Source organism: Camelina sativa, chromosome 6 (genome assembly GCF_030686135.1).
Source record: "Camelina sativa cultivar CO46 ecotype springtype chromosome 6, ASM3068613v1".
Lineage (NCBI taxonomy): Eukaryota > Viridiplantae > Streptophyta > Magnoliopsida > Brassicales > Brassicaceae > Camelina > Camelina sativa.
The window spans coordinates 20053081-20066416 of NC_141885.1; the positions used below are offsets into that span (position 1 = coordinate 20053081).

Consider the following 13336-nt stretch of genomic DNA (forward strand, 5'->3'; position numbering starts at 1 on the left):
TAAAATTTTATATAGAACAAGTGGTTACCTGACTGGTATGAGACTGAGATAAGTTTAATTGTCGCAGAAAAAAAAAGCTGTAGGAAGAATTCTTCATAAAATTCATATATTATAACTGGGGTATCCAAGATAACAAACAGATTAATGAACTATACACCATTCATATCTTGTATGTATCCCATCTTAAAATGAATATAATTATAGCATACCACAAACAACAAATGAATATATTTAAAACTTAATGTCCAAAACTCCAATCCGGAAATGTTAAAAAAGGGTGACTGAGAACTGAGAAGCTATTTCCGACTACACGGAGGATGATTTAGCTACTAACGTTTGACGATGTAAGTGGAAAAGAGAGCTTCAAGGTTGATTATACCAAAGAAATGTTTTCGACCTTAGGCTCTGTTGGTTCAGTATTGGTCTCTTTTCCCTCTGTTGATGATGGCTTCTCGTCATTAACATGCTCCGGAGTTTTTTCAGGTGTTGTGTTCTGCAAATTGCGGGTCAGTTCATTTATGATCATGCATAAAGAGGGAGAGACTATTTGGTTTTACTTTCTAGGTGTTTCTTGGCTGACGCCGTCTCTAGATATGTTCTGTGTAAGAAGAAAACTTACCTTGTTCTTGTCGCGCCACCCTAGCCCAAATGGACGTGCTAGCAAACTGATCCTGCTTGGAGGAGGTTCAGGTGAATGATCATTGATATTTTTGACAGACGAATCTTGGTTCCCTTGCCTGTATCGGTTAACATATGGTATACCCGATTCAGTATACACACGAGTAAGTCATTAGTCAATACGCGTCGTGTTATAGTTATGTACACAATTTGTGTGTTTGAGTTGTCTCAGGTAAAAGGACACACCGTGGTGAAGGTTGTGCTTTGAGTTGGCCAGATTGATACTGCAAAGTCGCCTCGAGCATGGACTCTGCCATCACTGCCCTCTTCTCCATTTCAGCAAGTGCAGCAATAGCTTCCTCATATTTTTCCTAGACCAGTATCATTTTCGTTACAGAAAAGATCTAAGATTAACAGGAGGATACAAAAAAGTAAGAGAAAATAAAGTAGCATTTGAAACATGCAGCTCTGAAAACATACAGACAAGAGGTAATACAGGATATACAGAGATTATTTTTCCTAAACTAATGTGTAACTCTACTCCATGGAAGGCGAGCAACGACCTTTGACCGGAGATAGTTGAAGCTCTTTAAAACTAAGCCTAGCCACATTTATGTTAGTAGGAGTCAATGCAAACTTTTTTACCTGCAAGACTTGAGCAGCATATCTCTGTGCTTCTGCATCCTGCTCCGCAAATCTTCGTGCATCTTCTGTCACCTTCTGTTCTTGCTCCACCCGCATCAAGACCTTCATAAGTATCAGTTAGTCTCAGAATTTGTACCAGCCATAAACGAAAGGAAAAACAGATTGATCATGCACAAATGCGAACCTGTAGCATTGCACCTTCTTGTTCCTGCTTATCAGAGAGGAGTCTCTGAACTTCGGCCATCTCTTGCTCTAACTGTTCGACCTGAAGTTCACATTCATGACAAGCAGCATTTCACATCTCAAGACTATCTTAAAACTAACTAAGCACCAATAAGCCTTCAAAACTGTATCAGCACAGAGATGAGAGATGAGGAACCAGCAGGAGAAGAAATGAGAGAAGGGAAAGCAATGATGGTACAAGTGAAGGCGAAGGTAGTCTTTGTATTCAGACCATGGAGACAAGTAACATAATGCGAGCTTATAGCTTAACTGGAAAATTAATTGTCAAGTGGTAAGCTTTATGAGAATACCTTGGCACTCAGTTGACGCCGGTTGTCTTCCTTAACTATCTCCATGAGTGCTATCTCCAACTCTTCAGCTCTACCAAAAAATAGGAAGATTGGGAGACGTTACATATTGAGGAAGAATAAGGAGAGAGATAAAATTTCTACCGTTTTGTGTCCAATTATTATTGAGAAAAGAACCTAACCTAAGTAGAGCTGATCGTTTGTCCTCAAGCAACTTGCAGAGATCAGCCTTCAACCACAGAACCTGAAAAAGTTGTCAGTCAACTTCTTAGAAGGGGGTTTCATGACTGTAGGTATTCAAGTGAACAAGTGATCTTTTCACCAGATATAATTATCTGGCATTCAAGTGTACTCAGGGAAGCATCTACAATCCAATAGGAAGGACAAAAAATTACCTGCGCTTGAAGATCTTGAACAGAATCTACCTCCCCATCCCCAGTCAGGCTAACTAACTGTTCATCTGCATTACTTGATCCTGATTCAGATCGAGACAAACTCCCATTTGCCAATGAGGGTTTGCTATCTACCAACACAGATTTTGGGTCTTGCTTGAAATTGTATAATTTGGAGGCAAGACCCTTAGAATCCCTCCATGCTTGAAGTCCCTTCGATCTTTCCTCAAGTGAAGCTATCACAGCTGGCCTATGCTTGCTTCGTAATTCCTGCAATCTAATTTCATGGACATTTTGGTAACCCATGCAAGCAGTTAAAACGAGCTGGCTACTATCAAATGTTGATCCAGTCAGTGATTGTAGCAAAGTAACAGCGTCTCCAGCGTCCTTCGTTGTAACTAATGCAGGACCTGAGGTGAATTAAAGCATAAGTTAGAGCAGTCTATGATGACGCAGATCCGTTTAGAAGGTCCACAAAACATATCACTTAAACTGAAAGACCACCAGTTTCTATCAAGTACCATATAGTTCCATCAATGCGAGTGCTGTTCTGAAAAGCATAACACGAGTTCCTTCAAAGAGAAGCACATCCCACACTCTAAGAACTGCGATCAGGAAGACGAAGATTTAGAAAGACAATGGGTTCTAAGTCGCAAATTTCAAAGAGAACGATGTTCAAATTTTAACAGATTTCCATCATAAATTACAAACAAACAAGATAGATTTAATTCCAATGTTTAAAACCTGACCACTTTCCCATGGAAGCATATTCATGAAGATGGAAAGAAACCACGGCCCTGTAACCCAAGCCACTTGCACTCCAAGATAATCCAGATGATGAACTGTAGACATAAAAAAATTGCAGAGCTTAGTACTACGACCTGTGAACATTCTGTAAGATGAAGCAAGAAAATCTGTGAAGGAACTCACCCAATTTAGGAAATCTTTCTCGAACCAACTCCTCCAGAACTAGTTGATCAACCTGGAATATGAGGGTACATGTTGTCATGATGCTATCACCAGTCTGGCCCAAAATTTGTGCAAATGTATAAACAGGCAACTAATATTATCACCTGAGACTCTATCATTTCTTCTGAATAATAACCATCGAAGTAGTCATCAATGATTCCTGTCAGTGCCCTGTAGATCATAAGTATTTAATTAGAAGGGGCAACAGTTTAGGAAAAAACTAAAAGAGAAGATATAAGGATGCCTAGTAACAGTTAATTCAACCAGAAGAAAATGAAAGTGAAAGTTACAACAACTAGACAAAGAATAAGGAGTTCGTGTTAATAAGATTAGAAATGAAATTAGTAGATTAATGAAACAACATTGGTGAAGAAAAAAATAAAAATTATACAAATACAAGAGCCAAGGAGTTTTTTTTCAACAGGAAACAAAATTAGGACCTAGAGATTATAAATTCATCAAATTTGTGAACATACCAGAAGGCATTCTCTTCCGGCATGAGAAGCAATAAAAGCGCAGCAAAGAAATTCATAGCCTGCAGAACGCATGATGACACAAGATATTAACTTGATATTACTGTTAATTTACTATGTCTCGGTACTAAAATAAAGAGTCATGATATTGATTAAGAACCAATACCTGACAGTAACCAACAGAAGGATTATGCCTAGCATACGCAGTAAGCAAACGCCGTAGGGCATTCCTACCATCATCATCTAGGGCAGGATGACCTGGAAATGTCCGAGGCAAGTCCTGTACTCGAAACAAGTAACAGCATAAGAATCCCGATCAACTTCAGCATAAGCCAACGCTGCACCACTAGATAGAGAGGGTCAATGCTGAATGAATTTTTGAGTACTACCTTTTCTATCTGTCCTTTCCATTTTTCCACAACAGCAAGAGAGTCTCTACTTGAACCTTTGTCATCAACATGCTGCATGTCCTCTTGCTCTATGGTGTTTCCAGAACTATCTTCAGCAAGAAGGTTTTGGTAATAATCCTTGCAGCGTCGTTTCCTCACACCCACAAATGCTTGCCATAACTGAAATGTTGTTATTAAATGAGACGATTAAAACGGAAGAAGATCAAAGACTAACGAACTACAGATGGAGAGCTAGAGCCTGATATCAGATAGGAACAGAAGGCAGCAATGTTAACACGACAAGATTTATTACCTCCCCCCTCAGAGCCATAGGTACACCACCGCGAATCAGCACTTCAAGTTCTTCCTTCCAAGGACATGTAGACATTGGACTTGCATCAGCAGCAACAGGAATGCCAGAGACACTTGTACCATCTGAAGAAGAACCATCCTGAACATCCGACCTCTCAACATCATAGAACTCGTCTTCAGAATCATTCTCAGACGCTCCCTTGAATGATTTGCAATCATCGAATGAGAGTAACGATTTCACTTTTGGCGCCTCTTGCTCGCTTTTTGATAAATCCCCCTTCTTCTTGACGCGGCTGCTCATCAATTCTTCAATTGATCGTAAAGATGGTCTGACCTCAGTCCATAATTGCACTCTGTGAACATTCTTCTCTGCATCAGGGTGTCCTTCCTCTTCAGTAGCACTTTCAGGAGTTACATCAGACACTAACTTGTCAGTATGCAGATCTTCACCAGGTCCCTTGTTTAATTCCTTTTCTTTTTCCTTCTTGTGACTTTCACTAGACGGTGCATGGCTATTTTCAGATGATCCATTTTCAGGTAACTCAGTCAATTCAACATGATCTTCCAAGAAACTACTCCACCTGTCCGACCTTTCTTCTTCTTCTTCCTGATTGTAAGGAAAGAGTGACATCACAGGCTTAGGGGGCTTACAATAGTTAGTAAATAATGATAGTATCTGCTTCTACCATTCCAAGAACCAAAAAGAAATTTATTACAAGCAATTTGGTATCTGCTTCTACATGCACATTGATTCGTGTAGTTCTATGTTAATCCAGTTATAATATCTTTGACACAGGACTAAATGGAAACAGCATTCTCATAACTAAATGAAAGGAAAACGAAGCTGTTTCAATAAATTACGGAGTCAGAAACCTTGTAAATATCAGCATATTCTCTGTATCTCTGGACATGTTGAGGTCTCACAGGAAATCCATACGCATCCCTGTTAATAAAAAAAAAACTGGCCTTATGAATTCCCAATGATAATAATAAATCCAATCTACACAGCTCAGACGAAATCTCTAAAATATCCTAGGTTTTTTTTAATACACGTTGATACAAAATTGCATTCCTAAATAAGTTTCGTTTTCAAGAAAACTTAATCAAAGCAATTCGAATTGGGATATCTAACAGACCCACCTTCACTGAGAGAGCATTCAAATCACTAGCACTATCAAATCAAGATCAAGATAAAAATTGTTTAGAGAAAAAATGCAAAATCACGCAAACAAAAGAAGGCAGATTAAACTATCGCAATCGGGAGATACAACATTTTCGCTCAGCTAAACAGAGAGAGAGGCGCTAAGTTCAAACGACGACGAAGTAGCAGAAATGTAGAGAAGAAAGTTATAAAAAAAAAAAAAAAGGAAGAAGAAGAAGGCGAAACCTCTTGTGCTCGAAGGCGACGAGAGGATTAAGAGGCTTTGAAGCAGCAGCAGCTACGGCGGCGGCAGCGCTCCTCATTAGTTATAGCGCGGAAAGAAGAGATCTAATTCAAGCCGGTGAAGAAGAGTAGAGAAAACCTCGTGGTGAAGATGAAGATGAAGAAGAAGAAAGATCCAATCTCCAGGCTAATTGGTCATCTCGTCGTTACGCGACTGAAGTTGAGGGAAGTTGCAGTATAGAGAGAAAGAGAGAGAGAAGAAGAGAGAAGAGAGAGGAGGAAGTGGAGAAATCACATGGAAAGGGCGAGATTGTCTACCAAGGTTTTATTTACCCATGTGAGATTGAGTCTTTTTGACTGCGTTCAAAAGGGTCTTTCTCCCATTTTTAAAAAGTTTTTTTTTTTTTTACTCTTATTTTTTAACTACTTTCCTTTTTTTTTTTTTGATGTAGAATGTGAATTTCACAGTTGTCTTCCAAGTTCCAATATGTAAGAAAACAATACATTTAATGACAAAATTTGATACAGTAGTAAACTAAAACAGAAATTATAGTATGATTGATTAAGAGAATATATGATGCAGTTTTGAAGTTCATAACTTCATATCACTTACTTTGAGGTGGTTATTAAGGACATCCTCCTCCTATACGTACATGTATCGTAACTTTCAACTCCCTTGGTCTCTCCCAGTCCTAAAGATCTGATTGACTCGAATGCAACGAATGCGGTTACCATTGTTCGAGTGTTTACAATTATGAATGTCGGTAGTTGTTTGTTATTGAATATATAGTTTGATCTAATTTGAAACAAATGTGTTTGCAAAAACAATTTAAACTCATACTATTATATCAATAATTTATAGTATATAACAAAATTAAAAACATGAAAAATCCATTATTTTGGATTTTTCTTTTTAGGACCAATGACTAATAAGATTTACAATATATGAATAGATAAAACTAAAAAATGTGTGGAGAAACTTGGAAAGTAAAAAAAGTTATCAATTAACATTGTAGATGCAATGATCATTTGGAAACGAGACCATGGTTTTCAACTTCAAGCACTCTCTCTATTCTAGAACTCCTAAAACATATTTATGGTTTGGTAACAACTACTATACTTCTTCTATTGAGGAGATTCATTTTTTAAAAATCCAAAAAGATATATATGCAAAGAAAATAATAATTGTGGGGATTGTAATGGTTGTCGATTTGTCGGTAAAGGACAATTGCTTTCGGAGTTGGTAAAGGACTTTTCTAGGGAACGAAATCTGACCCCAAAAATATTTTTAAAATAGCAATAATAATTTTGTACTACTAGATTGTATCAAATCATCTAACTAATGCAAAATGCCCTTCACATGATACATTACATCTACTCAAAAATAAAAAATGTTCAAGACTCTGCAGAACAAATATACATAAAGTGAAGCAAGTATTAAAAAAACCAATTGTGTACGTATAATATAGGTTTTGAGAACTAAAAGTGACAGTCAAATGTATCGGATCCATATTCCAAAAGACTAAAACAAACATAGACCATCTCAAAAAAAAAAAAAAAAAAAAACCATAGACCATCTCTTGTGATATAGGATTGATGAAAAGTCATTTTTTGGAATAACACTCATACCAATCGATGTTGCTATTTTGTTGGCAGAAAATACGCATGGATTCTTCTTCTTTCAAAACATGTTTCAATGAACCAAATTTTTTGATACTTTGCCTTAATGCAGTATAACCAAAAGATTGCAAGCTTTTGTAATATACAAAATATTGACTTTTTATTGGGCTTAAGGCCCATAACAACACTTTTAATGAAATAAAAAATCCTTCAGCTTACTTTTCTTTAGAAAACAAAAACAACAGAAACTGAAGGAAAAATGAAAATCCACAACCATTTTTGGAAAAGTTTATGTGGATAGGAATTTAGATTCTCCTTCCTTGATTATTGCATTCAAAATAATCAGTTTTATTTGGGTTAGTTCTCCATGAAGTCTTTTATTGTTGGCTAACCTCCATTTTGAGAGTGTAGGTTTTATAGATACCGATTTTGAGCATTTAATTTCACGATTTTTTTTTTACAGTAAATTTGCAATTTTCTCTTTCAGTATTAGTATGGTGTCTGCATTGCGCTTAAGTTTTTTGGAATATTTTTGTTTTCTGTATTTTAAAATTGTATCTCATCCTTGCATTATTTAATGGAAATGCTGAAAAAAAAGTCTCATAACAGTTTTGGACACAATGTCAAGTACAAAATACACAACAATTTTGGACATTTGGAAAAATGAATTTTGAAATTGACATCTCACCACATATAAAATCAAAATAAGCTAAGAATTAAAAAGAAGAGAATTTGTTAAAAATACGTTTTTTGAGATATACTTTTAAAAAAATATGTATTTTGAACGTTTTCATTTTTGTCCTCTTTTGCACAATTACAATATGTTAATTAATTTTTATATTTGTTTTTTAGGCTTGGTTTTTCTATTTTACATTTAGAGTATAATTTTTAGGGGTATGATTTAGTATTTGGAATTTAGAGTTTAGAATTTAGTCATTTTATATATTAAAAATGAGCATTTTTTAAAATAGACACAATAAACAGGTATTTTTGAGAAGTGACATAGATAAATGAGTATTTTTGAAAACTCCTCTAAAAATAATACCCAAAACGTGTCATTTGCTTTATTATTAATCGTCGATTTGTAGCGATATTATAGCTTTCCTAATGGTTAATCTTCTTGAAAGTATATACATTCCAATAAAAACGTCAATTAAGTACTATGTAAATTCCTCACCAATCTGATTTCTCTAAAGTTATGATATCGGAATGTAGAAGTCAATTAAGTAAGACACAAAAGAAAAAATTAGAGAAAATTGGAAAACTTTTCTTAAAAAGGTTATTGAACATATGAAATTAATTTATTTTTAAAAAGAATCAAATTTCTATATAATTATAGTGTTATTTAAATATATATTTGTTTAAGTTTTAGAATTTTCTTAATTTTATTAAATGCTCATGTTTTTTTAATAAGTATTAGAATAGCTTTGATGTTTATGTCATTTAAAGATAATATAATAAAAAGTGGCAATAAAGAATATGATAACAATTTCGATACTTTCATCTGTTACAAAAATTTTCCTAGGCCTGGACAAAATACCCGGATCCGAACCCGATTCAAAAAAACCCGATCCGAACCCGAATTCGAAATTGTAAAATACCCAAACGGGTTCTAAATCTCTAAATCCGAATACCCGAATCCAAACCCAATCCGAACGGGTATCCGAATATACCCACATTATTAATATATAGTAGTAATATATTAGTAATATTTATAATTTTAATAATATAAGTGTTCAAAATATTCAGTTTTTAGATATTTTTGATAATTTGAAGTATTTAAACTGTTTATTAGTAAATTTGGGTAAAAAACTCTAAATTTTTATATATATTGCGTATTATTGAATAATTTAGACTAAATTAGATACTAAAATTTTGAGTTTTGTGAACTTCGGGTAATCCGAATCCGAACCCGAAATACCGAACCGAATCCGATCCGAACCCGAAGTTTAGAAATACCCGAACGGGTCCTATACCTCTAAACCCTAAAACCCGAAAATTCGAATTACCGAACCGAACCCGAACGGGTACCCGAATGCCCACACCTAATTTTTCCATTAAACTTTAAAATTCACTCATTACCCATGATCCTTCAGCTCAATTCTTGTTACTTAACTATTGGTACAATTTTGTTCAGAAAAAAGAAAACCTATTGGTTCAATTGTTAAAAATGAAAATAAAATATATTTAAGTCTCGGAAAGAAGTGCTCTTAGGGTTCCGGATTCAGGTCGGTGTCGCCACCGCCCTTCTTCGTGCTTCTCTTCCTCCTTCCTCGGAGAAACTCCGATCTTCGAATTTCTACAGATCAGCTCTTGTGTGGCGGAGATATGGGTGAAGAAGACACCGTGAATGCGGATCAGAACAGTTTCGCTGGTGGCGAAGAAGATTCATTGCTCCGTAATCGCCATACGTCGTCATTGCCTCCACCGCCACAGCAGCTTTCTTCTAAAGTGCTTACATTGCCTACCGTATTAACCCTTGGCCGTGTTGCTGCCGTTCCTATTCTCGTCGCGAGTACGTTTTATCTTTTTTTTTTTCCGACTCTGAATTCTAATCATCAGATCTAAACGAAGTGGCAATTGTGATTTTTTTTCCATCTCTGGCTCTGTTGAATTCGATTTCAGATCAGAATTTTGTTTCAATTGAATTCGATAAATTAGAAAACTTTTTTTTTCGAATTGAGCTTATTTTCTAATGTGTAGTTCACGTGTTACCACTCTTCAAATTGATCTTTTGATGTTCCCATTGCTGATTTTGATTGTATCTCATTGTATCATGTTCATCCCCTTTTGTAGCCTTTTACGTTGATTGCTGGTGGGGGAGAACTGCTACAACAAGTATTTTCATTGCAGCAGCCATTACAGATTGGCTTGATGGATATATTGCTCGGAAGGTACTTTCATATTTTTACCCTTTTATGTTCATCTGCATATTTTAAATTGTGGGGGTTGTTCTGTACCACAAGCTTTAACGGTGAGATGTGCCTTTTGCAGATGAGATTAGGTTCTGCATTTGGTGCATTTTTGGATCCAGTGGCAGATAAGGTGAGAAACCCTTTTCCTTAGCTACCTCTCATGTTTGTCTTTTCTTCGTCTCTCAAGCCTTGTCCTTGTAAAAAAAGGAAAGATTTTTATCATTCTGTCTGATTCATGTCATTGGTCTGCAGCTTATGGTAGCAGCTACATTGATATTGTTGTGCACTAAACCATTGGACGCTGTTATCTTAGGACCAGTTCCCTGGTTAGTGACAGTGCCTTCAATTGCCATCATTGGCAGAGAGGTAAGCTATAGAAAGTTGACACAGTTTGCTTAGATGTCAGTAAGTAAGTCGCATTTATATCAGCCTTTTCTTCTAAACTATTCGGTATTACTTTCACTGTAGATTACTATGTCTGCTGTAAGGGAATGGGCAGCATCTCAAAACGGCAAGCTTTCAGAGGTATAACTACCACCATCATATGCATTCTCTTGGGTCTTTTTTTGCAAGTGTTCCTTACTTAAATCATGGAATTGGCATTGATGTTCACAGGCTGTTGCTGTAAATAGCTTGGGAAAGTGGAAAACTGCAACGCAGATGATAGCGCTAACCATACTTCTTGCAAGCCGGGATAGCAGTTTTGCGAGACTATTACCGTCGGGTATTGGGTTGCTCTATGTATCGGCAGGGCTCTCTATATGGTCTTTAGTTGTTTATATGAGGAAAATATGGAGGGTACTGCTAAAGAAGTAGCAAAAAACTCTCTTTTCGGGTTTTTGCATTCAGTATATACACATAGAATGGAAGATTTGCTCAGCGACATTTTACCTCTCTTCTTCTTGAAGAAAGCTGACTAATTTCTATCTGGATACAAATGAAATTAGCTGGGCAAGCACTATAAGACTCTTATATGATGCTTTAGTTCTGTTTTCAACTTTGGGCATTGGGATCGTACTCAGCTTGGTTTGGTTTTGTATAATATCTCTGAATCACGTTGCTCCTCGGCGCTCACTGAATTTTAGTCAAGCAGCAAGCACGATCTTATGTATGGGCAATGATGGCAAAGCAGCAGGTGCAAAATCGTTCTAGTTGAAGACTTACTTGGTCTCATGAACTCTGGGATAAATGAATACAGTTGTTGCCTGTCATGTAGATGCTTTTTCGATAAAATATAATTTATAAATAAAAAAAAACTTGGTTACAATATCTCTTCTCATTTCACTCTTCTATAAACCATTGTAACTGGAGAAATCCGGAGAGCCATCAGCTTAGAGTCGTGCTTCTGCTTGGACTCGTCTCTTGTATCTTTCTACTAGCTCTTTTGGATCTTGACGGGTTTCGGTATAAGCTTCGATCTTGTTTATCTCCTGCAAAAAAAGGTGAGAACCAGAGATTAGCGTGTGTGTGTGTGTGTGTAGTGTAGATTTAGCCTTGAGATGGAAGATAAGATATGAACATCGAGGTAATAACCTGAATCCAAAGGGCGAGGTTAGGCCGACCAGATGTGATATCCACATTCAACACATCACTTAAGATAAGCTGAAATCTCTCTATGAATGGAGCATATGCAACATCAACCTGTAGAGAGATACACACCAATTTTGTTTCAGCATCGAGAGCTGATATAGGTATAACAAATGGACTGAGTGAAAACATAATCGAGACAATACCAAACTAAATCGGCCAAGGAAGAAAGGCCCTTCATTGAATTTGGAAAGCGCCTGTTCGATGTAATCAAATGTAGCATCTGAAAAAAATGGATTACAAGATTCATAACATGGCAAAACAATGTTTCTGCAAACTCAGAAGGAAGATAACAACTCTATCTTCAAATCACCTGCTGCATTACTATCAGTGCCGTTTAGAGTGGATCTCACAGCCTTGGAGAAGGAGTCAGTGTAGGAGAGCAACTCATCAGCTACTGCTTGCTTCTCTGAACCCTGTTGTTATTCCATCCATGGATATCTCTATGCTAAGTACAGGTTCACTTAATGTTGAGATAAAAAAAATCAAACAAGTCATGGATACTCACATCGGGTGTGAGTGAAGGCCCTTCAAAATTGGCGTCAATGTACTTAATCAGATCAAGGCTCTCTCCCATAACTCAGTTATTGTGCTCTAATGCAGGCACCTGCATAAAATAGAGAACAGATGTAGTTTTGGCTAAATCCCTTCCACAAAAATGATTTAAAATAGAAAAGTACACACCTTGTTGGCTTCGTAAACTTTCTCCTTATACCAAACAGGCCTGTTTTTGAGATCAATTGGTACAAGTTCTATCTTGTTTTGCAGACCCTGCACAAAACAAGCGCAACATAAGGAACTGATCTAAATAAATCCAAGTTGGTTTCGTATCAACATAGATTAAAAAAAATGCAACCTTGTAGTTCCGAGCAATCCACGCACGCTGAGCAAACGGGCAAGTATATGATATGTACAACCTTCAAATCACATAAACCAAAAATTTGTTCATCAACTTCTCTAACATCTCCAGAAAGGAAACAAAAGCATCAATTAAACAAATACAAACCTCGTCGATCCATCAAACACTTGAACTGGTTCCGAAGAAGAATCAAGCTCCGGTACTCGACTGCAAGAAAAAAACAACAGCACACAAGAACCTCGAACCTTCAATAACACAAACGATATTTTGTAATCCCTCGAGAGAAGGAAACATTACCTTGACTCTTTAACAGCTAATATTGGTTCAGTTCTGCGTTTCCCATAGGATTTACACCGCAGCCTACCGGAGACTGGCTGGGGAATTTTCCGATCAACATAGAAAGATGACGAAGGGATATAGAAATCCGTGGAGGAAGCGGACAACGCAAACGATGGATATGATGAGCAGACGCTAATATTAACTCCGACACTCATAGCTTCACTCACTCACACAAAACTTTCTCAGCTCCTCCGATAAGGAGTTTCCGGGAAAATGATTTTCCTTTCTTTAGTCTTTACTTCACTTCCACAATTTTCGGTTTGGTTCGATTCGATTCTGATTTTGGTTCAAACACATGAATTCT

General features: G+C 36.6%; 2 protein-coding genes and 1 pseudogene across 4 annotated transcripts; 1 reads left to right on the forward strand and 2 right to left on the reverse strand.

Annotated features, from left to right (window-relative positions):
* Positions 1-89: 89 nt before the first annotated feature.
* LOC104791784 (uncharacterized) lies at positions 90-6167 on the reverse strand. Of its 2 annotated transcripts, none has more exons than XR_015559277.1 (18): positions 5716-6071; positions 5202-5271; positions 4330-4935; positions 4017-4196; positions 3794-3907; positions 3631-3689; positions 3259-3325; positions 3116-3167; positions 2930-3027; positions 2707-2790; positions 2189-2595; positions 1976-2037; positions 1797-1866; positions 1448-1528; positions 1264-1365; positions 865-989; positions 620-737; positions 90-493 (listed from the first exon to the last, which is right to left on the reverse strand). XR_015559277.1 is itself a non-coding variant. In XM_010517755.3 (18 exons), the coding sequence occupies exons 1-18, from the start codon at positions 5790-5792 to the stop codon at positions 374-376; spliced, it is 2487 nt and encodes an 828-aa protein (XP_010516057.2). In that variant the 5' UTR covers positions 5793-6167; the 3' UTR covers positions 90-373. The 2 variants fall into 2 exon arrangements, 1 of the variants encoding a protein (XP_010516057.2); XM_010517755.3 differs by having other exon boundaries at positions 2935-3027; positions 5716-6167.
* Positions 6168-9405: 3238 nt separating this feature from the next.
* On the forward strand, positions 9406-11514 carry LOC104791785 (CDP-diacylglycerol--glycerol-3-phosphate 3-phosphatidyltransferase 2). The gene is made up of 6 exons (XM_010517756.2): positions 9406-9847; positions 10129-10226; positions 10327-10377; positions 10500-10613; positions 10716-10772; positions 10863-11514. The coding sequence occupies exons 1-6, from the start codon at positions 9661-9663 to the stop codon at positions 11061-11063; spliced, it is 708 nt and encodes a 235-aa protein (XP_010516058.2). The 5' UTR covers positions 9406-9660; the 3' UTR covers positions 11064-11514.
* Positions 11468-13252, reverse strand: LOC104791786 (glutathione S-transferase L2, chloroplastic-like; annotated as a pseudogene). Its single transcript, XR_015559278.1, has 9 exons — positions 12991-13252; positions 12841-12900; positions 12691-12751; positions 12519-12605; positions 12343-12441; positions 12148-12250; positions 11981-12057; positions 11781-11888; positions 11468-11677 (listed from the first exon to the last, which is right to left on the reverse strand). The product of XR_015559278.1 is annotated as a glutathione S-transferase L2, chloroplastic-like (transcript).
* Between the last annotated feature and the right edge of the window lie 84 nt (positions 13253-13336).